The sequence below is a fragment of the Opisthocomus hoazin genome, chromosome 39 (assembly GCF_030867145.1).
Source record: "Opisthocomus hoazin isolate bOpiHoa1 chromosome 39, bOpiHoa1.hap1, whole genome shotgun sequence".
NCBI classification, from domain to species: domain Eukaryota; kingdom Metazoa; phylum Chordata; class Aves; order Opisthocomiformes; family Opisthocomidae; genus Opisthocomus; species Opisthocomus hoazin.
In genome coordinates, this window is record NC_134452.1 from 507,388 (window position 1) to 531,314 (window position 23,927).

Below are 23,927 nucleotides of genomic sequence, written 5' to 3' on the forward strand. Positions count from 1 at the left end.
GCCGCAGCTCCCTGATTGATTTATTGCACTTAAGATTAAGAAAAGCGACGCGTCCTCATTCCCCCCCCCCCCCCCCCCCAAAAAAAAAAAGGCGGCGGCGACGCCGAGCGGGACCCCCGGCACCCTCCCTGAGAAAACCACCGCCGCGGCCGCCCCCCCCGAGCCGGCCACTTTTCCCCCGAGCCGGACCGGAGGAATCGCCGAGGGCAGCCGGCTCCTCCCCGTCGAGCGATGGGTTCCCACCACGGATCCGGCACCCAAAGCTTTGGGGGGGGGGGGGGGGCGTCCCCACCTCGCTGGGAAGATGCCGCGCCGGCACGGCCGGCTCCTTTTCCAGCCCCAGGGATGGGGATTTTCGGGGGGGGGGGGGGGGAATTTTTAGAAGGGGGGGGATTTTTAGAAGTGGGGGGATTTTTAGAAGGGGAGGGGATTTTTAGAAGGAGGAGGTGGATTTTTAGAAGGAGGGGGTGGATTTTTAGGAGGGGGTGGATTTTTAGAAGGGCAGGGGGCTCCACCAACGCTGCTTTTTTGTGTTTCTGGTATTTTTTTTCCGGCAGCCCCGATGCAGGTTAGCCCAGAAGGGATTCGTGAATCCTATCCCCACCCTCTAAACCGCCCCCCCTCCCCACCCAGCCACTTCGCAGCGGACGATAAATAAGATACCGAAAAACAAAACGAACGAACAAACGGGAAACTCAACAATAAATAACCGCGGCGGCCGCGGCCGCGGCCTGTCCTGGGTGTCTTTAGTGAGCGACGCTCCCCCCTCCCGCGTCCGCGCCGCCTCCTCCCGGCGCTCGCTCCCCTGTAGTGTGTGGGTTTCGTCTCCCCGGCGCCAGCGACGTCGCGGTGCTGCCTTCGCCCCGGCGCGGGGTCTCCTCCGCCGGGAAAGGTAGAAAAAAAAAGAGACGGCGAAGGCGGCGGGGGCGGCTGGGAGCCGGGGGGGTTCGCTCTGCTCTCCTTCCCCTCCCTCCGTCGCCCCGGGGAAGAGTCCGGGGGCAGAAAACTGTTGGGGGAATAAAGCCAGATATTTAAAAGAACCCTTTGTCCCGCAGCTCGAGGCTGGGTTCTTCCGTCGTCGCGTGGGGTGGGAAGAGAACGGAGCGACGGCAGAGCCTCCCCTCGATGCCGAGCAGCCTCGAAGACCTGCGAGGGAGATGAGAGAGGGCAGCGATGGCGTCCCCGGCCCCCCCGGGACCCCTCGCCCGTGTCCCCGGCCCCCGGTGCCGCTCACCTGGGGTCACAGCGACTCCTGCCCCGCGTCCTGGCTGGCCTCGAGGAGCAGCTCCTCCAGCTCCTGCTCATTCTTGGAGCAACTCAGCTCTGCAAGCAAATGGCCGCTGTTGCCCTCGCCCGCCCGCCTTCCCCGTTTCCCGCCCCAAGCCACCCCCCCCCAAAAAAAAACACGCGGCGGGTTAGCCTGACCACTAACGAAGAGGCTCAAGGAGGTTCATTAACTTCAGCTCGCTCAGAAGCCTAATTAAGGAGCAAAGAACGCAGGGAGATTCGCTTCGGGTTAAAACCCCCGCGGGAAAAGCAGCCCCCCCCCCAAAAAATCACTGCCGCCGTGTGCATCCCGTCGGAAGGACGTGGGGGATTCCCAGCCCCGGGAAGACGCCGGCGCGGGGACGGCTCCAGGCTCATCCCGGGCTCCGCGGTGGTTTCGGGAAGGGGCGCGGGGGCTCGGGGCGGGAGCGCTCACCGTGCTTGGCGCTGCAGCTCGCCGTTTTCCTGTCGCCGTCCGAGGACGCGTCTGGCAGCGCAGGAGCAAAATCCGTCTTCAGCCCGTTGGTGAGGGGCGAGTTGCCCGCCGCGTTCTCGCGGGCTGCCAGGTTGCGGCCGGCGCTCGAGCCGGCAGAGGATTCGGGAATGGCTCCGTTCGCCTGCGGCACTGGGAATTCGGGTTCCGCGGCCGGAGCCGGGCTCTCGGCGGGTTTCGCGGCAGCGTCAGTGTTCTCCCCTGGGCGCGCAGCATCGGCTGTCCGCTCCGGCAGGCTCTCCACTCGTGTCACCACAAAGATTTTGTGGCCTCGCCCGGGACTGGAAACCGAAATCCTTCTCTCGTTTCCCCAGGAGGGTGTGGAGGCGGTGGGATTCCCCGCGTCAGCGTCGCGCCGTGATTCCTCGGCGATGTGCAAGGGGGGCGGCCGGTCCCTCGGCTTCTCCGGGGACAGCAGCAGCTGGGGCGCGGAATGGCCGTCGCTGGAGTCGGGGCGTCCCGTCGGTTCGCTCAAGTCCTTTGTCTCCAACCCAGCGTCCGCCTCCTCGTCCGTGTCCGAATCCGAGTCCGTCACGTCGCCTCTGTCGCCATCATCGTCCTCCGCTGGCTCCGCGTCCCCGTTCTCCGAGGCCAGCGGGGTCTCCCTGGCTTCTTCCCCCTCTCCTGGAGCGGAGGCGGTGCCTCCGGCTCGCCCGTCCTCTGCCTCACCCTCTTCCAGAGGCTCCGACGCGGTGATCTCCGGCATCGAGGCCGACTGCTGCAGCTTCTGCTCCTTCTCCTCCTGCTCTTTGGCCAGGACGAAGTTGCGCTTGCAGCCGTTCTGGATCTCGCCCAGGAGAGCCTTCTGCGTCTCGATAAAGCTTTTTACCTGCCAGGGAAGAGAAACCCTCGGTCACTCGGGACGTGCAGAACTCAGCCGTCCGGGAACGACCGGCTCCACGTCTATTTTCCAGGCACAGGGTAACAGGGGGCGGTTTCTTCCTCCGGCCCAGTTAAGACGTGACTGGTGTTCCCCCAAGAAACACTTAAATCACCCGAGAATTGAGTCCTCCAGGGGCTTCTTCTCAAAGTGATCCCTGTCACAACTGTGGGACTCCCACCCCTGCTCAACGGAGCAGGACTCCGGGTGATGGAGCAGGACCCCAAGTGACAGAGCGGGACCCTGGTTGATGGAGCGGGGGACCCTGGGTGACGGAGCAGGACCCCGGGTCACAGAGCGGGACCCCGGGTGACAGAGCGGGACCCTGGGTGACAGAGCGGGACCCTGGGTGACGGAGCGGGACCCCGAGTGACAGAATGGGAACCCGAATGACGGAGCAGGACCCTGGGTGACGGGGCAGGATCCCGGGTGACAAAGCAGGACCCCGGGTGATGGAGCACGACCCCAGGTGACGGGTGCTGGCTGGGTCCTGCTCAGAGCAGGGGGCCAGACTGGAGACTCTCAGAAACGCCCCCCAGACCTCCGCTGCGGCGTCACCGCAAGCAGCCGTTATCTTACGGCCCGACCTTCGCGCAAAACCCCGCGGCCGCAGGCTGGGCGGGAATTCATTTCGGCCAAAAAAAAATACGTGGTGGTGGCGGGAGGCGTCACCCCCCGAGGACGGCGTTTTCCTGCTGGGGGGGCTCAACGAGACACCCCCCCCGAAGGGCAAGAGAGGGGCGGGCGAGCGGGCGCGTTACCCACCGCCTCCTTCTTGGGCTCCCTGTCCAGGTCGAGCCGCAGCAGGGAGTGGTTGACCTTCAGAGCCAGTGACAAGGCCATCAGGCCGCCCGTCTTGATCTCGTTCTCTCGCAGGTCCAGGCGAAGCAGCCGCGGGCTCTCGGCAATGAACTCCGCCACCGCCACCGCCCCTGCAAGGGACGGGAGAGCAGCTGGGGACGGCAGGGCACGTGCCGGGACGCCGCTGCTCCTCCTCGGGGTGGCCTCGAGAGGAGCTTGGTGTTTTGGGAGGGATGGGGGGTGTCCTAGGAACCCCCTGCGTGCTCAGCAAGAAGGTTTCTGTGCGGCGCAGGAGACGCCGGAGGCACCAAACCCACATGGACAGCCCAGCCGTGGTGTTTCGGGTAGAGCCGGGCCGTGTCCCCCCCCCGGCAACGCCACGCAGCCACCGGGCTGAGCCGAGCCGGACCAAGCCCAGAGCGGATCCCGTGCGCTGCTCTAGAGCAAGCGAAGCTCCGCGGGGGACACAGAGCTTCTGCCGGGCGAACCGCAAGCTGAACCGGGGCCCGCGGCACGCGCCAGGCTCCGCTCACCTTCGCAGGTCAGTTTGGTGGATGCCAAGCCCAGGCGAAGGACGGAGCGGTTCCCGATCAGCCCGTTCTTCAGGTTGCGGACGCCTTCGTTGCCGATGGGGTTGTGGCCCAGGTTCAAGGTCTCCAGGCTCTGCGTGTGAGGCTGTGGGTACCCAGGGGAAAAAAAATCAGCTCGAGGGGGATGGGACGGCGCGGCTGTCTCATGTCCCCGGTCGGTTTAATTCCCGGCTGCTTCTCCAACCACGGCGCCGAGCCCAGGGACGCCGAGCAGCCGCCGAGGGGGACGAGGGACAGGGGGCACATCCTGCCGAGCTGCTCGGCCGGCGCGCTCCCACCGCTGCCGGGACCTGGTCATCGCCGGAGAGATGTCTCTCCGGGACCAAAGCCGAGCGCCCGGCGCTCAGTCATCACCGCTCCCGGCAGGCGCCAAGCCCCAACTCACCAGCGTCATCCCCAGATAGGCCATGCCGGTGTGAGTCAGCTGGTTGTTCCACAAAACCAGAGTGACCAGGCCTTTCCGCTGCTCCTTCAGCCCTTCGCAGATGTACGCCAAGCCTGGAAAACAGCCGGGGGTTCAGCGCTCTCCTGCCAGCTCCGACAGCGCTGCCCGGTCCGGGGTGGGATGGACGGGGAGGACGGCGGTGCCCGGGCAAGGCCACGGCATCCTTACACCAAGCGCCGGTGCTTGCAGCGTCCCCAGGCACCGTCCCCCTCCTCCAAACCCCTTCACTCGAGCTCGGCCGCGGGTGAAGCGCGTCGCTCCCCGGGCCGCAAACCGGCAATTCAGCATCCTGACGCCTCAAATTAATTAATGCTGGGTTGGAGCCTTCGGAGCAGGGTGTGAAAACCCCGGGGAGGGAGCCAGAGGCGTGGGGACGTGGGGTGGTCGGGCGCAGGCTTCACGTCACTGTCCCCCTTTCTCCGCCGGACACGGCATCACGGAGACCCAGGCACCAGTACAGGCTGGGGCTGACCTGCTGGAGAGCAGCTCTGCAGAGAGGGACTGGGAGTGCTGGGGGACGACAAGGTGACCATGAGCCAGCAGCGTGCCCTGGGTGCCAAGAAGGCCAACGGGATCCTGGGGTGCATCAAGAGGAGTGTGGGCAGCAGGTCGAGGGAGGTTCTCCTTCCCATCTGCTGTGCCCTGGTGAGGCCCCATCTGGAGTCCTGTGTCCAGTTCTGGGCTCCCCAGTTCAAGAACGATGAGGAGCTACTGGAGAGAGTCCAGTGCTGGGCTCCCCAGCTCAAGAAAGATGAGGAGTTACTGGAGAGAGCCCAGCGCAGGGCTACGAGGGTGATGAGGGGACTGGAGCATCTCTCCTCCGAGGAGAGGCTGAGGGAGCTGGGCTTGTTCAGCCTGGAGAAGAGAAGGCTGAGAGGGGACCTTAGAAATGCCGATCAATACCTGCAGGGGGGGGGTCAGGAGGACGGGGCCAGACTCTTTGCAGCGGTGCCCAGCGACAGGACAAGGGGTAATGGGCACAAACTGAAGCAGAGGAAGCTCCAGCTGAAGATGAGGAAGAACTTCTTCCCTCTGAGGGTGCCGGAGCCCTGGCCCAGGCTGCCCAGGGAGGCTGTGGAGTCTCCTTCTCTGGAGATATTCCAGCCCCGCCTGGCCGCGGTGCTGTGCAGCCTGCTCTGGGTGACCCTGCTTGGGCAGGGGGCTGGGCTGGGTGACCCACAGAGGTCCCTTCCAACCCCTGCCATGCTGGGATTTGGCGATTCTGTGTGAGCTGCTCGCAGATGCAGATCCCCCACTGCTCTCCACACCTCCCTGGTCCCACCCTGCCCGGGCTGAGGGCAGGCGCCCGTCTAAATCGCTTTAAAAGTATTTATTCGATAAGCGCGCAGCACCCCGATGCCAGCGACGCTGCGGGAAGCCGCAGCAACGCCCAGCGAGCGGCTTCCGACATGTGCAGCCCCGGTGCCGCTGGTTATTAAGTGCCCAAAGATGCGAGGGCCGTGGCGGCTGACCCGGAAGGTGGCAAATTAATATTTGCACCTCAGGGTGGGACCCATCCGGAAGCACGGGTGGCCACAACAGCGGCGGTGACATCCGACTCGGTGACGCTCGGCTACCTTCGTACCCAACGCGTTGGCAGCCGGGAGAGCTGGTGTGGAGCACGCGCGGCTCCTCCGCCAAACCGTGGCACTCGGCTGAGTAATCGGCATCGCCGAGCAGAATGAGCTGGGACTGGAGGCCGGGCTGGGATTGTTTCGCAATTCCTGGGTTGATCTTGAATTTGACCGCTCGTTTGGCTCCGGGGAGCGGGGAAGGGAAAAACCAGGTGGGAGCAAGGGATGGAGCGAGCCGAAAGACGCGACGCTGAGGTGTCCTCGCCTCTCCTGACCTCCCGGAGCTGCCGTGCACCTCGCAGCCCAGCCCGGAACGCAAGCAAAGCTTCTCTAATGATCTTAGCTCTAAAAACCGAGCGGTTTACCCTGCCAAAATCCTTCTGAGATGCCGAAGCTGCTCTGTGGATCCCTCCCGCCTCGGCGCAGCTCGGGGACGCACCGGCAGCCCCTCGAGCTCGGCGTCCCGCAGCCCAGCTCCTCGCTCGCCGCCTCAACCCTGGGTGCGAACCCCAGGAAACGGGGGCTCTGCCTGCAGGCGCAGCGAGATGCCCTCACCTGAGTCCAGGAGGTGGTTGTTCCTCAGGTCCAGGATCTGGATGTAGCAGTTGAACTTCAGCAGGTTGCCGAGCTGAGCCGAGTCCTGCAGCCCGTTCAGCTTGTTATCGGCCAGGTACAGCTCCCGCAGGTTCATGTTCATCTTCAGAGCCGTGGCTGAAAAGACGGTGACCCAGCACCTCACCCCCATGCCGCGACGGCTAGGAGAAAGGCGCTGGCCCACGGCCTCCGCGCGACGCACGGGCTCGGCAGCGTCCCGGCCACGCCGTTACAAGCACTTCCGCCCGTCCAAGCCTGAAGCGACGCCGCAGAGCACGGCCGGAAGCCCCCGGCTGCGCTTCCGAGGCACTCGGGATCCCGCGCAAGCCCCTTTCCGCCCTCCCACCCACAGAGGGGAGCGGCGGCGGCCGGTGCCGGGATGAGGGGGCTGCCAGCGGCGTCAGCAATTCACGCAGGGCATGCGCCCTCGCCGGCACGTTGCCATTTTCCGGCTAAGCCAACCTAACGAACGATTTAACCCCCCGAAACACTCCCCTGCCTGAACCCTTAGCTCATCGCTGCTATCACAACACCGCCATTAGCCTGGGCTGTGATTGATTGCCAATTCATCAGCTCAACGATGCAGGCCACCCAGCCGCTGTCTTACACCCACGGCCCGCCCGCGTGGGAACACCCCAACCTCGATCCGCGCTGGCCACGAGAGCTCGCCGTGACGGTGAGCCCGGCGCCGGCGTCTTGGGGCTCACCCAGCAGCATCAGCGGGCGCCCTGAGAGGCTGGCATTCTCCAGGTGCAGGACGACCAGGCTGCTGCTGATGCGCAGGGCGCGCGCCACGAAGGGAGCCGAGTGGTCCAGCAGCGGCGTGTTCCGCGCGTCCAGGTACTGCAGGCAGTTCGTCTGAGGGGGGGAAACACAAGAGCGATGAGCGCTCGGCCCCGGCCGCTGGTTTTTTTTGAGGGCTTTTTCTAGGCCAAGCTGTTTTACAGCCCAAGTCCCATCCCAACGCCGTTGCTGGGCTGCTCAGGTAAGAGCTCCTGGGATAACTCAGGCTCAGCTGAAACGTCATTTTGGTCCCCCCACGGGCTTCGGAGATGAGGTATGGAGCCAGGAGGAACCGCTCAGATAACCCCGGCACCGCTCAGATGACCCCGCGCCGAGCTCCGCGCTCGAACCACGCAATTCCAGACCAAACGCCTTTTCTCCCAGAGAACTGCTTCCATGCCAGCCGTGACTGGAGCGATACTCCAGGAATAATAATAATAATAATAATAATAATAATAATAATAATAATAATAATAATAATAATAAAAAGGCCCTCGAGCCGAAGCACCGGTGAGGATGCGCTTCGGGTGACCATAGCGGCGTTGCCTTCTCCAAAGGGAAGCTTCCCTCGTCCTCACTGATCCGAGGACGAGCTGCCCCGAGCTTCGCAGATCCGGGACGGCGTTGAGCCACGTGTCCCTCGCTCGGGGTTTTCCTCCGAGCCTCAAGGCCCTTCTCCAGCTTCCCACATGCCGTCCGTTCCCGCTCGAGATCCGCAGTGCCGATGGCCTCTATTCGGCTGGTTCGCCATTTTCCACGCCAACATAAACCCCTCCAGCCTCCGCATTTCTACCGAGAAATTAAAGACCCCCCACACTGCAGCTGCCCTGAGGGCGTCTCGAGCTCCTTCCCTGCCACCGAGCTCATGCCGCTGGTTTTACAGCATGGCCCCGGCGTCGGTGACGTTGGGCTTCTCCAGAACACGGGGTGGGCATCGCCCGCGCCACGCGAGCTCCGGTCGCTGATAACGGCCCCACCGCAAAGCCCGCATGGCGGGGAACGCCACGGGGAGCGCGGGCTTTCCACCCGGCATTGCGCAAACGCGCTGGCAGCGCTGGGCGAAACGAGCAGGTTGAGAGGTAATTGCGGACGGAGGGCGGGTTTTCGTGCCGCGCCCCGAACGGGGAGCACGAGACGCTGCCTCCTCTGCGCTCGGCTTCCAGAGCGAGCGCAGGCGCCGAGCAATGAGGTTAATTAGCCCCACAAAGCCAAACACGGGCGCTCGTCACTCTGCTGTCGAGAGAATGAACGCCCAGCCGGAGAGGCTGACCCCGCACGCACGCCACTAGCCACAGCCTGCTTTGGTTGTTGGGGTTTTTTTTTTTCCTTCAGGGATCTGCATTTCCATTTTCTCCGCTTCGGGTGCTCGCAGAGGCGTTAAGCAACCTCGCGGCGGGTGGGAAGGGTGATTTCTTTTCCTGCCTCCGAGCCTGGGTTAACCAGGTCTCTCTGAACCTCGGGGGTTTTCCGGACAGCGGAACACAAAACCCCACCCACGGTCTCGGGCAGCACGCGGGGGTCTTCAGAGCCCACCCCAGGGAGTTCCAGCGGGCGCTGAAAATCTTCCAGCACGAGCACAAACCTTCCTCATCATGTGGGCGGCTGCCTGCCAGCCTCGGGTGCCGATGTGTTTGTTGAAGGAGATGTTGAGGTGCGTCGCCGACTCGTAATACTCGATCATGTCAAACAACGCCGAGGCGCCCTGCGGAACGAAGGCAGAGGGAAAAGCGGCATTGAGCAGGCGGAGGCCGAGAGGGGTTTGAGGAGGGGGGTGGAAAACCAAGAGATTTTGCGATTTTTGCTGTGCTAGGACGCAAGCGGCTCGGGCAGAAGCCGGCTCCTCCGGCCACCTCTCCACAACCTCACGTCACCGCTCCAATATTAAGCCCTGAAGCTTTCACGGACACGGTCCAGGACCTCCCCTCCAGGCAACAAAACCCCTTCACTCAACTTCCAGCGCAGACAAATTGGCCCCCCCGGGTGATGAATTCGCCCAGCCCCGGACCGCGTCCCCTCCCCTCGCCAGCCCTGAGGAGCCCAGGGTGCTGCCCCGGCCACGGCACAGCCGGGTTCCCCCCGCTCTCGCTGGAGGACTCTCTGCAGATTTGCTGCCCACGGATACTCCAGGAATAATAATAATAATAAAAAAAAAAGGCATCTCGCCACATTTTGATGTCCCCACCATGGGGAATGCGCTCGGGGACTGTCACCGGGGCAGACGGGGACCCAGCAAGGCCTGGGATGGGACGACAGCTCCGGCACAGCCGTTCCCGCCGCAGGCTGTGCCGGCAGAGCCGCCTCCCGGGGTAAAGCCGACGGGGCAAAGATTTCCACCAGCAAGCTCGAGACGGCAGCGTGCAGAGGCTGAAACCCCCCCGCTCTGCCCCTTTTGGCACCCGGGGAGAAAGCGAACGCGGCCGGAGCCGGTTGCGGCACCCAGGACGCACAGGCACTCGAATGCTTCCGAGGACGTGGGAAAATGGGGGGGGGCGTGGGGTGTGTGTTTGCTTCCCCAGCCAAGAAACCACCCGATCACCCAGTCGGGCTCGGAAAAAACCAGGGCGTAAACCCCAAGATTTACAGCAGGGTGAGGAGTGAAAGGGATCAGCAGAGCAGGACTCGTGCCTGTGAAATGTCTAAGGCTCCTCCGGCAGAAGCGGAGCAATTTGCTTAATTACCTAACGAGCCTCTTTGGAGAAAATGAGCTGAAACGTAGGCTGGAATGGGCAGAGAAGGGCCACAAAAGCGCTGCGAGGCTCCCAGCAAAAAAATCTGCGGCGAGTTGCGGAGGACTGGAAAACGCCAGCACGCAGACGGACAAGAGAAAGAAGGGGTTTTCGGGGAACAGCAGGACTTTCCGCGGGCAACGGGGCGCTGCTCGGCAGGAAACGAGGAGGAGAAGCATCTGAGCGCCGGGTGACGAAGGCCCTGGAGTGACACCCCCGAGGGAAAAAGGCCGCTGATGCCGAATGAACGGGAGGGACAGGGACAGCAGCGGGAGGTCTCGGGGTGGCGGGGGTCCGGTGTTCACCCTCCACGGGAGTTTCCCCCGCCGGGAGCAGACATGGAGACACATCGGACACCTCGTGCCTCGCAGCCGGCCTTGCTCTAACGAAACTGGAAGAGAGAAGCGCAAAGCGCCGAGGTCTGCAATCCCTCCATCCAGCTCCGAAGCCACGGGCTACGTTTAAATTATCAACGCGCAATTGTTCCTCCTGCAAGGTAATGAGTCGAACGAAGCACGGGATGGTTTTACAGCCGCGGATGTCACCAGCTCAGCCAGCCCGTCCCCGCTCTGCCAGCACGTCACTCGCCGGGCTGCGGTGCTCTCCGGGGACTCGTCCATCCCCAAAACGTCCCCGTCCTGCGGCCGTGGGACGGGGTCAGCGAGGAACCATGGCAGCTCAGAGCCCGCACAGCCACGGGGTCGGACCCGGAGCCACCGGCCAAGTCCCATCTTGGCCCCCGTCGTCTCGGACGCGGGCAGCGGCTCCGAGAAGCTCGCGGCTGCGGGGCCTTCCCAAAGTGCTGCTCCAGCGGGGAAAAAAATCACCCAGAGCTTCCAAGCGAACAGGTCGGAAGCCAGGGATGGATGATGGGAAAAACAAGACCCCTGAAGACGCAAGGACTGAAAGGGGATGCTCTGGGACAAGGTGAATTCAGCAGCAGAGCCTGCTAAAATAATTTTTAACCACTTCCTTAATATTTAACCTCCTCCGCTTACCCGCTGCGGCCTGAACTCAGGGCCCGAGGCATTACCAGGGAGGAGGAAGGCAAGTCGGGATGGGACGGGACATGCAGAAGGGAGCCTGAACTCCATCCTCCGCCCCAAGGAGCTATCCGAGAGCTGCCCGCAACTCCTGCAGAACAGCTTTTGAAACACGTATTTAAAAATGCCTCCGAGCTCTGCAGCCACCCGGGCTTCAGAGCCAGTGGCCAACCTCCTCCTTTCAGAGCAGCAAACGCTGCGCCAGAGCCCCGTTTAGGGCTACGAGGATGGTGAGGGGACTGGAGCATCTCTCCTATGAGGAGAGGCTGAGGGAGCTGGGCTTGTTCAGCCTGGAGAAGAGAAGGCTGAGAGGGGACCTAATATATGCTCACAGATACCTGCAGGGGAGGGGTCAGGAGGACGGGGCCAAACTCCAGTGGTGCCCAGCGACAGGACAAGGGGCAACGGGCACAAACTGGAGCAGAGGAAGCTCCAGCTGAACATGAGGAAGAACTTCTTCCCTCAGAGGGTGCCGGAGCCCTGGCCCAGGCTGGCCAGGGAGGCAGTGGAGTCTCCTTCTCTGGAGATATTCCAGACCCGCCTGGCCGCGGTCCTGTGCAGCCTGCTGTGGGTGACCCTGCTTTGGTAGGGGGTTGGGCTGGCTGACCCCAGAGGTCCCTTCCAACCCCCACCATTCTGTCATTCTGTGATTCTGTAAGAGCGTGGGGACGAAGGGAGGGGGCCCAGTGACGCAGCACAGCCCCCAGAAAAGAAGGCAGTGCCCAGGAGGAGCGAAGGACTTGAGCACAGACGCCCTGAGCTTCGCGTCTGCTGTGGAACAGGAACGAGAAGCTGGGAGAGCTCACGGCCACTTACATCTTCATCCAAGCTCGTCTGCTCCAGATCAACAGTTTTGAACTGGACCCGCTTGAAAATTTCTTCCAGCGCCTCGCAGGCTTTGTAATCCAGCTTCTCCCCTGGGGAAAGAGCAGAATAAAGTCAATTTGGGCGCTGCAGCACGTGGCGCGGCCGGCCGGGACCTCGAGAGCCCCACGCCGCAGGACAGAGGACACGCGGGAAGCGGTTTTCTCCCCCGTCCAGAGGCAGCCCACCCTGCAGACCCCCGGCCCGAATGCAAATTCAGACCCAGCACTGGGCACCCGCCCTGAGTTAGCCCCACGCGCCTGGCCTGGCAGCGGGAAGCAGCACCTCGGAGCAGGATTTCTTGTTAACAGGCGGGGACTGGCCGGCACGGGGAGCCCCAAAACCCGCACCAGGGCTCGCAAGCAGCCCCACAAGCCGAGCTCGGGATCTGCCAGGAGACTTCGGGAAGGATGTCTCTCACCCGGCTGCCCGCAGCAAGCTCGGAGGATTCTGCAAATCCACCTACCAACCAGCCCGGTCGCTCACCCGACGCACATCAGCCGCCGCAGCAGCGCTTTCTCCGCCTAAACCTTGCCGAAAGCCGGGATTTCAGCCTCCCCCCTGGGCAGGCAGCCGTCTTCCCAGCGAGCCGGCCCCTCGCCAGCTCCAGTCCATCGGGAATTACGCCACGAGCATCCCCGCTGACGAACCAAGTGCCGTCTGAGGACTCCTTTCGCTACATAAAAGCGCCGCGGCCTCAAAATTCAATCCCTGCTCACACACTGTAAATACACGCGCTGATCTGCCGCCTCTGACCTGTTCAGTTCCTCACGTTTCCATCTCAGGAAGTGCTGGCAGAAGCCGCCTCGTTTCCCAAGACCTGGGGCTGTTTATTTACTCCTTTATTTGCGTATTTCCCTGGACCAGCCCTGTGCAGCAGCCAAGTCTCCGAGGCCCGAGGTGCTGGCCAGCCACGACAGCTCATCCCCGCCAGCTCACGGCGCTGCAGCTCCTCCCGCACCGCTGCACAAGCCAATTTTGGTGGAAAAAACGGGGGTTTCGGACACCACATGGATTGCTGGGGGGTGATTCTGTGGGGCAAAGCGAATTTGGAGAGGGGAGGACCTGGAACCGGGAGGGTGGAAGCTCCGCCTTTCCTCCCGACGCCAGCAGATCTCAGCCCCCGTACGAAGAACGAGGCAACGGCCGCCAGCTCGGCCGCACCGTCCCCTCCGAAACATCGGCAGCCGAAAACGCGGCGGCAAACGGTCGCCCGCTGGGGTCTCCGGCAGCCCCACCGCCACCTCCCCGGCTGGTGCGGCCTTGCCGGCGATGGGGAACCAGCCCGTGCTTCCCAAACAGATCACCCTTCCCACGCCGGAGCCGAGCCACGGGCTGATCTCACCCTGCGGAGCCGGGAACCCACTCAACAAGACCAGGGCGAGCTGCGCGCCCTCCTCAGCTCCCTCCCACCTCTCGAAAGCGGGAGGAGGCCACGGCCGACACCAGTCCCCGTGAAAAAGGTGGAACGCCGCTTCAAATAAACCCAGAGCTTTGTTTCCGTTGTAACAACCATCGCGAGGGGACCCAGCGCAGGGAGAAACGGCGGCACGCCGGGTGGGAAACGGTCCGGCAAAGCACGTGCTGTGGAGCGGGACTGCAAACCCTTCGCCAGAGCCTGAGCCTGGGCTGTGCCGGCGTTCTAGCGTGTGCAGTGGCGTCAAGCAACCAGCAGCCGGGCGTCTGCATCGCTTGGGGTCTGCTGAGAAACCCCCACTTGCAGGGGAAGGGGGACGCGCGGTCTGGCTGCCCAGCCAGCCGGCGGCTGCGGGGTTTGTGAGCAGCCAAGAACAAAGATCCAGCCCGGCAGAGCCGAGTCCGAACGGCGGCAATGGGGGCTGTGAAAGATTTATTCTGGGGGCGTTGTTTGGGCAGGGTCGTGTTGTTACTCCTCCGGCAGCACGGCTCTCCTCCTCCAGGCACAGCGGCTCCGGCAGTTTCTGGGGTTTGTTACGGCAGCTCCCAAGGGGTTCCCAGCCTTCGGGATTCCCCCTGCAACGCTGAGTCAGCGACAACGGGCACCACGTGCTACGGATTAAACCCCAAGGCTGCCGTCCCCGCAGGTGGCTTCTGTCCCTGGAGCCAAGCCGCAGTTTGCCACAGAAAAATTCCATCCACTCCAGCACCCGCCGAGTTCGGTGGGAAACCGGAACAGCCCGGGCAGGACCTCAGCAGGACCAGGACGACCAAGGGCCGAGAGGAACAACACCAACACCAGCGCTCCACAGAGGAAGAACGCTCCGGCCAGCGCCCACCACTCCATCTCCTACCCCCGCTACGCGGCTGCTCTTGCTGCTGGCCTCCCAGGCTGGCTCTGGGCAGCAGCCCCGAGCGCGGCGCGGGAGAAGCAGCTCTTTTGGAAGGGAAGGAGACCAGAAAAGAGGCGGCGACCCGCTGTGGGCAGAAACCCCGGCAAAATATCTGCCTGGGGAAATGAGGGCGACCTTCTTCCTCTCCTTCCTGCAGTGCCGCAGATGCCCCGCAAAAACCACCACTCACGAAGACGTTTGCAGGAAACAGAACGAACCGGAACACCTTCCCAGTATTCCCAGTGTGCGAGGAGTTTCCAGACATCGCTCGGAAAAGTGTTCCAGCAAACCTGCTCCGGCTCAGCCACAACGAGCTGTTTCGGGGGGCGGGGGGGGACGAGGGGCCGCTGAAGCTCTGCTGCTGCCGTTCTGCTGCTCCTCGGCCAGGCTGTCGAGAACTCCTGGCACAGAAACACCTCTGGTGTTGACTTCTCCTGCTCTCGCTGGGATTCAGGCGCTCTCCTGCTGCGGCCTGCAAGAGCCCCAGCTGGGACCACGGCTCCAGCGAGAGCCGGAGCCACGGAACGAAACACCACGACCGCCCAGAGGAGAGAGAAAATCCTCCGGTGACGGCAGAGGGGCTTACCTTTCAGATCTAAGCAGTCTATCCTGGGAGCCAGGTCTTTAAATTCCTGCAAAAGAAAAAGCGGCATTTCACACTCGGGAGGAGGAGGAGGCAGGCGGGGGGGAAGGGGAGGCGAATTCATGCGCTGGGATAACGAGGTAACGCGGCAAATCGAGCAAATCCTCCCCAAAACGACGAGAGGATGAGGGAACTCTCAGCCCAGGCTTCGCTCCAAAGCCGAGACCGCGCTTCGCAGGCTGGGTCCCCGCGCAAGTCGCGGGGAGAGCTGGTGACCCTCCCCGGGACGAGGCCTCGGGGCTCTGCGAGGAAGGGGGGCTGGCAAAGATGAGGGTCTGTCTCTGTGCACGGAGGCACCGGAGCTGCCCAGCGGGTGAGAAAGCGAAACTCTTCCCTCCCAGGCCAAGGGAACAGCTCTAAACACCGAGCTCCGGTGTGCCACTCGCAGGCCGCAGGATGTCAGCGGGACTTTTCTTCACCCTGCGTGAGCAGGGAAACCACAGCGTCGTCGCGGTCTTGCCGCGGGCTTCCCTCCCCTGACCGCACGCGCCGATTTCCGCGTCAAACAGACCCCGAGGCACAAACCGCCTCGCCAACCAGCCCCTGCGAGTCTCGAAGGCGTGCCAGGAGGGGACAGTGGGGACGCCAGAGCCCGCCTCTGGCAGGGCACCCCGAGGAGACGGATGCCGCTTCCCCAGGGAAACCCGGCGCCTTCGTCTCAAAACGGTCGCACCCTGAGTGACACAGAGTGTTTTGCGACCAAGCTCCTTCACCTTTGCTCTCTGCAGCAAGTTTCACCTGTCCAGAAACCTGCTCGGGCTATTAAAACAGGAGTTGTCATTTTTTTTTTCATTTAATTTTTGACTTTTTAATTTGATTTTAACTTTTGAATGTAACTTCTCACTGCCACGTTTGAAGCGGGAGCCAGCACGCGCTGTACCTGTATCTGCCTCAGGAGTTTGGGTATCTGCTTGCAGTTCAGCTTCTGGCAGGCCTGCTTGTAGGCGGTCACGATTTCCTCGACAGTCACATTCTGGGCTGAAAAGGCAGAGGGTTAAGAACGGAGGTTACGGTTCGGAACCGACACAGCCGCCTTCGCCCACCAGACGCTGCCATCCACTGGGATTTACGCCTGGCAGAGGAGCCTGCCAGCAGATGACAGGGATGAAGGCTGTTCAGACGCAACGGAACGAAGCAAAACCTGAGCCGGGCTTGCTCAAACACGTCGACGGGAGCCAGCCCCGTCTCGCTCGGGCAGAAAAGCGGCCAGAGCAGCGCACCCGGCTCTTCCCGCCGCGTTCTGGCACGAGAGATGCTCTTTCAGAAGCAGAGAAGATTTTAGAAGGAATCACAGGACAAAAAAACCCCAATTCCCCCTCAGCAATCGGCTGCAGTGATTAATAAACGGCGCTAATGCGTTCCTCTTGCTTTTAGTTTCACTCAGCTTTGGTTTTTCACTCGATCGCGGCGCGGGCATGGAGCTGGACAGGGTGCGTCCACCCCCACGTACAACCCCACATCTTCCCTCATCGGCTTCCGGAGACGGCCGGAGCAGCGCAGTGAGGACTCGGGGCTCGGCCCGAGGCAGTGAGACATCGGCTAAAAGCCCTCAGAGCCCTCATCCTCCGGCGAACGCATCCCCGGAGCTCAGCTCCTCGCCGGGAAGCTGCGGGAGGGGCGTCTGGCTGCCGTCACCGCCGCCAAGCTCGGCTCCGCGCAGCCAAGCGGCATTTACTCACCGCTTCTGCCTTCCCTGAATCACGGGTAATGCCGCCGCTCCGCATGCCGGGGAAGCCGACACGGGCGGCGGGAGCTGCCATGGGGATCATTAGCCACGTGAGGCCATGCCCACCTCCGCTTTCGGCGTGATTTCGGTTCGGCCATTGGCCCGAACAAACACGAAAGCCGTCCCTGGTCAAACGACGACCTGGAGAAACCGGATTCCCCGGGAACCTCGTCTGGCCGAGCACAAAGCAACCCCCAGCCTCCTGTCCCCGAGGATTACGACATCCAAAAGGTTCGATTGGACCCTAAACACTCTGCCAGCTCGGAAAATTAAAAGAGATAAGACTATTTTAATCTTCTCCCTGTCTGCACCCAACCCGTCAGGCATCTCTGCCAGCGGGATGTGGTCAGAGCGACACGTGGCACAGGCAACGCCGCGCTCCGGCTTGGCCGCACCAGCCAAAAACGCCTTTTCAGCAGCCTTTAGCCCCGAAAGCCTTCCCAGGCCACCACGGTGAGGTTCGCAGGGACAATTCACGGCCCGCCGAGCAAAGCAGCCCAGTTTTAAACACAGCCCAAGCCAGCGCTTAACTAGGGAAGACCTAAGAACGGCTTCACGCCCCAAAAGCCCCAGGTAACAGAGAGCATTTGCTCCTCTGAAGCAACGCGGGGACGTGCCAGCTCGACGGTTCCCCAGGAGCTGCAGAAGGTGCCGGGGAGGAAAATCCACTGAGGCCGAGCGAGCCCCGCATCTAAGAAGAGAAACATTCAGGTTAGCGAGGGGATTAGCAACGCTCTGCGACATTTCTGATCCCATCTGCCGTGTGAACGCTTTCCTCAGAAAAGACCCAACGGGATTTTGGGAAAGAGAGGAGAGGAAAAGAGTATCGCCACCGTCCTCACGTGGACGAGCATCCCGGGAGCGCCAGGGTGAACCCAGCGTCTGCGGAGCCCGCTCCAAAACGTCCCAGCTGAAGGATTTCTCCCCAGATTCCAAGGTGGAAGCCCTGAATCTTCACAGCCCTCACTGCTGGAGGACAGGGATTTGCTACTGCTTCCCTCTGCGCACGTCCTGGAACATCTCCGGTCCCAGCTCGTGGCGCTCGCCAAGCCTCGCTGGAAGCCCAGCAGGAAGCAGTATCAGGTCTCGTGGTCCTCTCCAGCCGCTTCCAACCTCCTTCTTCACACAGAGACCTGCACTGAGAAGCTAACTGGCCCACGCACCGAGACCCACGCTTGGCACGGCGGTCCGTGAGGACTGGGGCGACTGCCCGCTCCCGAAGAACATCCCGGGATGATTCCCTCCACGCGGTGAAACGCTCACCAGCGGATCCAGATCGCCGGTGGGAACCTCTAACCTGCTCCTCCTTCCCCAGAGCTGGTAGGAGCAGTTAGGATTTGATCTCGGTTTTGCTCTCGTGAAGCCTTTAAGGAGGTTGAACGCCAACGCCGCGCGGCGATTCTTCTTCTTGAGAGGCTCAGGCTTCGCTCCGAGGCCACCTCGCTCTGCTGAAACTCAGAGCCGCGAAAAACATTCCTCGCTTGGCCCAAATGACGCATCCTTACGATCGGCGCTGAGACCCTCTGAGGGCAATTCCTCGCTAGGTATCAGGGGGTTTAGTCAACAAGGCTCTTCCGGCCGGTTTTTAGAGCATCCCATCCCTGCTCCGTTCTCTTCTCCACCTTCGCAAAGCGCCGCTCTGCTGCCCGTTGGCCGTAACAAAGCCTGCCAGTCAATATTGATATTTCCTGTTGAGCTCCGTCTTGCGGCTCCCCAGCAAATATTTTCAGCAACTGCAACACCCGCCTTCAAAAAACCCCCGAAATTTCTGGGAAAAGTCTTTGTTTTGGCAGAGCAGCGCGGCAGACGAGGGCTGAAGCCGATCCTGTGGCACGGGAGCCGGCGGAAGGGCTCGACACTGCCAACGCCGTCCGCAAAATAAAGCAGAGCTGTTCCGCAGACGGGTCTGGATCAAATGCAGATTTGCAGCCGGCTGGGCAGGCGACGGGGCCGCGCTCTGCTCGCCTGGAATCACCCGCGGCTTCAAACATCTGCTGTTAGCAAGACCAGGCTGGAGACCGTGCAGGTTTCCATCCGGAGCATCCCCGATGGCGTCCCGGATCCTCCCCTTCCTCAAAGCCTGCCCCTGCAATGATCACATTCGAGGACCAAACGAGACGGCACCCAGAGCTCGTCGCACGGTGCTCCAGGTTCTCCCTGCAGCTGCACAAGACTTCCATGCGTTTCCCTAACGAAGAACTAAGATTTACGGCCCAAACGACGCCCGGCTTGGACCCCGCTCGCGTCCTGACCCCCTCTGACATTTTAAAGCCCTGCGCTAATACGCCCAAACAGAGTTAACTACCTTATTAATTGATCTCTTCATTGTTGCTCGGCGGATTAAGAGCCGAGGAGTGACAACCAGGGTTATTTCCCAACCTCCTGTGTAACTCGATGTGTTCCACCCGATAATTTTCTGCTAATTTTTGCCCACGGCTCCTGGCAGAGCAGCCACCGGCTGCACCGGGCGCTGCTCCAGCAACGGCACGGGCACTGGAAAACACAAACCACAGCCGCTCAGCCAGCAAGGCACCGGCAGTGAGCCTGCAAAATTCAGAAAAAAAAACCCAGAAAGGGTCATGGATAAAGTTTAACATTGCAGATAACACTTCTTTCTGCAAAAGACAACAACAGCCCCGTGCCGCTCTCCTCTTCCCAGTCACCAAAAGCGCCGTTTTGGGGGGTTTTGCCCTTAACTACAAGCTCTGCGGGGCTTTTTCGCTATGGCTCTCTGCGAGGAGCCCCCGGGGGTGCCACAACTCAGGCAGCAACAGATCCAAATCCCCCCAAAAGGCTCCCCAAATCCCCGGGGATTTACCCTTCCTGAAAGGCCCTTAATCCCCTGGGATATCGGGATGACGCAGAGGCCCCGCTGCCAGCGAGGAAGCACCGAGGAGGGACTGGCGCGTAAATCCTCTCAAAGCCCAGCGTTTCCGTGCCCCCAAACCGCTCTGCCCGCGGTTTTGCTTCGCCCGCTCCTCTGTCCGCAGCCAACCCCGGCCAACGCAGCCCAGAGCAAACAGGTCATTATTTATTAACAAGGTGGCATCAGCTGCCGGCCGCAGCCACCTCGTCTGCTAAGCTGCTGTGCCACCGAGAAGAAAAGCTGATTTTTCACAGGCTCACGCCGCGCTTTGCTTCGTTTTGCTCCCTGCGCTCGCTTCCAGTCCACGTCCCGGGAGGCAGAGCCTAAGGAACAGGAGGCGAGAGCCAACGTCAGCAGCGGGGATGTCCCTATCCCGGCGCTGCTCGAGCGGTACGTCCCAAAATCCGGCAAGCAAAAGGCAGTGACTTCCATGCGACCAAACGATTTACCGCCACGCCCAAGGTCACCAAATCAGATCTCCAACTCTTTGCCACCGCTCGGGAGCAGACTGCTGCCGCTTCTCCCGCGCGAGGCTTCGCTTCCCGTCTTCCCACAAAGCTGGAAGAAAATTATTTTCTTCTCCTGGGAAGTGTAAAAAACCCCCACCCCAAGACAGGAGTTTTCTGGCCATCGAGTGGCTCCGTCACTCTCGGTCCAGTGGCACCCAGCGCAGGGAGAGGAAGGCAGTACCAGGGTCCCCCCCACGCCAACGCCAGGCCACACCAAACACGCCGCCTCCAGGTTTTTTTTTCCCCCCTGTGTTTCCACACCCGCTCCTTTGCGACCCGTCTGCGGTTTCCCGGCTGCAGCGGGGGAATGAGGTGAAGACGTCTTTCCCCTCCTGTGCTTTCCATCAGAGATGGCAGAAGACGCATCCTGATGGCCAGGGAAGCCTTTGGCTCCTCTCCCCACGCGCTGAGGTCCAGAGCTTTCTAACAAAGCGGCTGGCGAAGCTGTAGGAGGGGGGAGAAGAAATCCAGGGGCACTTTCCCCGCCTCGTCTTGCGCTCTGGCCCCGAACCTCCTCACCGCCGGGTATTTCCATCCTGGCCAACTCCTCGGACCTGCGCAGGCTTAAATCAGGACAGGGTTTGGCGGAAAACAAGCTGGGAAAAAACAGGATGAGCTTTCGGGTTCTTCTGGGTTAAACCCGGCGCAGCACCTCCGTCGGCAGAACGCACCGGCCACGCGGGCGCCCAACGGGAGGAGCGAAGAGGAAGGCCAGAGCGGAAAGCGCTGTCATTTAACCTGGACGTCGAGCCGGGCGAGGCGGCAGAGAGGCCGGTACTGCAGCCTGGCAAGAAAGAATTGAAGGCAGAAATAATTCAGGCTCACCGGCGAGGTTTCAGGGAAAGGAGGGCTGACGAGCGGAACCCGACACGGGCCTGCAGAGAGGCCGCTTGTCTGGGAGCTGCGGTAGCTCCGTCGCGTCAGGATGCTTTAAAGGCGCAGCAGTTGCCGGGGGGGAGGGGAAAGAAAGCGAAAAAAGAGAAATATTAAAGAAACGGTGCTCGATTTGGTGAGAAACGTGGTGCTCTCAAGCCCCCGACCGCCTCCTGGGGTCCAGGCAGGGGGTTTCTGTGAGAGGCGAGGGAATTGCTGATGTTCGGGTATCACTGGTTTAAAAATTCAACCGAGCGTCTGCCGTGGGGGCTGAGGAACCGGGAGCGGACGGACCCACCACCCGCTAAACAACGCCCACGCTGCTCGGAACACATCTCCCCGGAGAGGGAAGCTTCGCAGCCAACCACACGCCTTCCTCACCCTCCTCTTCCTCCAAGGCCTGGCAAGCGCACCGGCGAGGCGGGCCCCGGCCGCTCGGCACCAAGCCCCGTGCCGCGTGCCACCCGGCAAAACCAGCCCTGCCGGTACCGGCTGGGGAGGAGACCTCGGATTCGAGTAGCCAGAAGGAAGTTCAACGAGCAGAGGCGCTTTCGGGGACCAAGCCTGAAGTTCAACAGCTTTAAGGAAAGGTCCCCAACACCAGGCTTCGGGGAAAGCCTCCGGCTCCGAGCCAGCGCGCCCGCAGCTTTGGGAAAGGCGAGCTCAGCGGAGGAATTCGCCCCTCCCGGGCTCCCTCCGGGATCAGGGCGCGTGGGAAGAGCGCGGCTCGTTTGGGAGCACCGAGCGACGTCCGCTTTGCGGAGCAGCGGAGAAGGGCTCGGGGGACAAACCCCCGGGGTTGGCTCCGCCAGGCGAATGGTGCGTCATCAGCCGGAGCAGGATCAGAGCGGCGCAAAAATCATCTGATTGCAGGTAAATTACCAAAACCAGGACAAACGCAAACAAAAAGGCGCCCGCGAGCCGCTCTCCCCCACCGCCGGAGGTATTTCACGGAGGCGTCTGGCTGCCGGTCCCCGCCGCGGGATAAGCCAGCTGACGCCGAGCAACAAAACCAGAACCAACCCGCGCTCCGGAACGAGACCCAGCGCTTCTTAGGCCACGGCTGGGGTCTGCGCAGTGGAAATGGAACGCATCTCGTCACCCAAGGAGGCGTGCGCCCGGGAAAGACTCGGGAGAAACCCAATTTCTGGCTTGCGACTCAGGAAAAGGAAAAAAAGAAAGGCCCAAAAAGGAGGTGCGGCTGCCGGTGACCGATGCTTTTGGTGCTCGGACCGCAGCGCAACGTCCTTCGCCGCATCTCTGGCCGGTTCCCCTGTTTTGGCACGGTACAAAGAACCTCCTGAAATGCGCAGGCAGCCACGTTACGGGATTATCGGGAGGGCTGGCGGCATCCCGGGGCAAAGCCCCTCACCCAGCCCGGCAGAGGGGCCTCCAGCGGAGCCCCCGACGGGTTCGGCACCCACCGCCAGCGGGTCCACGGACACCGGGAGAACGGGGACCAGAGATTGCTGGAGCTCACGTTCAGGCCGTGCTCCTCGCTGGGGACGTTTCCCGGGAACGCCACGCTCCCCCGCTCCCCACATTGAGCTCCCCGCACTGCCGGAGGGGCTGGGGTGGGCGTCAGCATCCAGAGACGTTACCAAAACCTCCGGAACCTCGGAGGGACGGCGCTCCGGGTCCTCTCCTTCCTCCTCCCCTGGGCAGGGGAAGCTTTGGGGAAGAGCCACTGGTTTCTCCACGCTGCTGCCGTGGGACCATCGCCCTCCTCGACGGCAGCGGGCAGCCAGGGCTCTCCCACCGCACCGGCTGAGCCCAACCATCACCGCCGCTCCCACCAGCAGCACCGATTCACCTCCATGGTTTCGCCAGGCCCACAGTTTCAGCGTTGAAGTTGGGATTCCCAAAGGCTGCGGTTGGGTACCCCAGCCCAGGGCAGCTTTGGCTGCGAACGGGGGTCTCTGCCCCAGGCTGGGGAGCCTCGCCCCCAGGATGGGGGTCTCTGTCCCAGGCCGAGGGGCATCTCCCCCAGACCAAGAGCCTCTGCCCAGGGCTGAGCGGTCTCTCCCCCCAGGCTGGGGGTCTCTGCCCCAGGCCGAGGGGGATCTCCATCTGGGGCCGGGGGTCTCCGTCCAGGGCCGCGGGTCTCAGCCATGGGCCAAGGGGCCTCTCCCCCAGACGAGGGGTCTCTGCCCCAGGCTGGTGGTCTCTGTCAGGGGCTGCGGGGCCTCTTCCCCAGGCCAAGGGTCTCTGCTCCAAGCCGAGGGGCCTCTCCCCCAGGCCGGGCGTCTCTGCTCTGGGCCAAGAGGCCTCTCCTCCAAGCTGGGGGTCTCTGCCCTGAGGGACCTCTCCTCCAGACCAGGGGTCTCCATCCTGTCCTGAGAGGCCTCTCTCCCAGACCGGGGGTCTCTGTCCAGGGCCGGGTCCAGATCGGGGGTCTGCATCCAGGGCTGAGCAGTCTCTCCCCCAGGCCGGGGGTCTCTCCCCCAGGCCGGGGGGCCGTGGTGCGGTCTCTGCTCTGGCCGCAGTTCCCCACCTCCGGGAGCCAAACCTGGTGTCCACCCCCCACACACACCCCCGTTACCGTGTCTCCAGGGGTCCTTGGGCTCCACCGCCCCCGAGACGATGTCCTCGTCGCAGGGGAACGTCACTCGCTTGGCGCCGGGCCGCAGCCGCACGTCCTCGCTGCCCCCGGCAGCCCCGGCCGGGGAGGCCTCGGCGGGCGGCGGGGCCTCGCTGCCGGGCTCGGGGGGGTCGCGGCCCGGCTCCGGGGCCTCCATGGCGGAGCTCTCCCTCCTCACCGCCTCCCCGGGGGCATCGCCCGGCGCGGAGGGGCCGGGCCGGACCGGGGCGGGGGAGCGCGCAAAGGCCGCGCAAGGGAGCGGATCCACCGCCCGCCAACGGCCGGGCCGCCGCCAACGGCCGGGCCGCCGCAGATTCGCCACGGCCGCGGGCGGAACGGCAGCCGGGGAAGGACGGGGAGG

The 23,927-nt window shown here is 62.8% G+C and overlaps 2 protein-coding genes across 3 annotated transcripts; both read right to left on the reverse strand.

The window, feature by feature from the left end:
• Positions 1-630: 630 nt before the first annotated feature.
• On the reverse strand, positions 631-23,853 carry LOC142365391 (protein phosphatase 1 regulatory subunit 37-like). The gene is made up of 13 exons (XM_075446136.1): positions 23,528-23,853; positions 15,892-15,989; positions 14,955-15,000; positions 12,012-12,112; positions 9,009-9,128; positions 7,351-7,501; positions 6,605-6,760; positions 4,416-4,528; positions 3,974-4,115; positions 3,405-3,571; positions 1,703-2,588; positions 1,235-1,323; positions 631-1,146 (listed from the first exon to the last, which is right to left on the reverse strand). Exons 1-12 carry the CDS (start codon positions 23,721-23,723, stop codon positions 1,241-1,243), a joined length of 2,259 nt encoding a protein of 752 aa, XP_075302251.1. The 5' UTR covers positions 23,724-23,853; the 3' UTR covers positions 631-1,146; positions 1,235-1,240.
• LOC142365392 (uncharacterized) lies at positions 12,119-14,580 on the reverse strand. 2 transcript variants are annotated; one of them, XR_012766455.1, is made up of 2 exons: positions 12,816-14,580; positions 12,119-12,735 (listed from the first exon to the last, which is right to left on the reverse strand). XR_012766455.1 is itself a non-coding variant. In XM_075446137.1 (2 exons), the coding sequence occupies exons 1-2, from the start codon at positions 14,171-14,173 to the stop codon at positions 12,995-12,997; spliced, it is 1,077 nt and encodes a 358-aa protein (XP_075302252.1). In that variant the 5' UTR covers positions 14,174-14,580; the 3' UTR covers positions 12,119-12,994. The 2 variants fall into 2 exon arrangements, 1 of the variants encoding a protein (XP_075302252.1); XM_075446137.1 differs by having other exon boundaries at positions 12,119-13,022; positions 13,125-14,580.
• Positions 23,854-23,927: the final 74 nt, after the last annotated feature.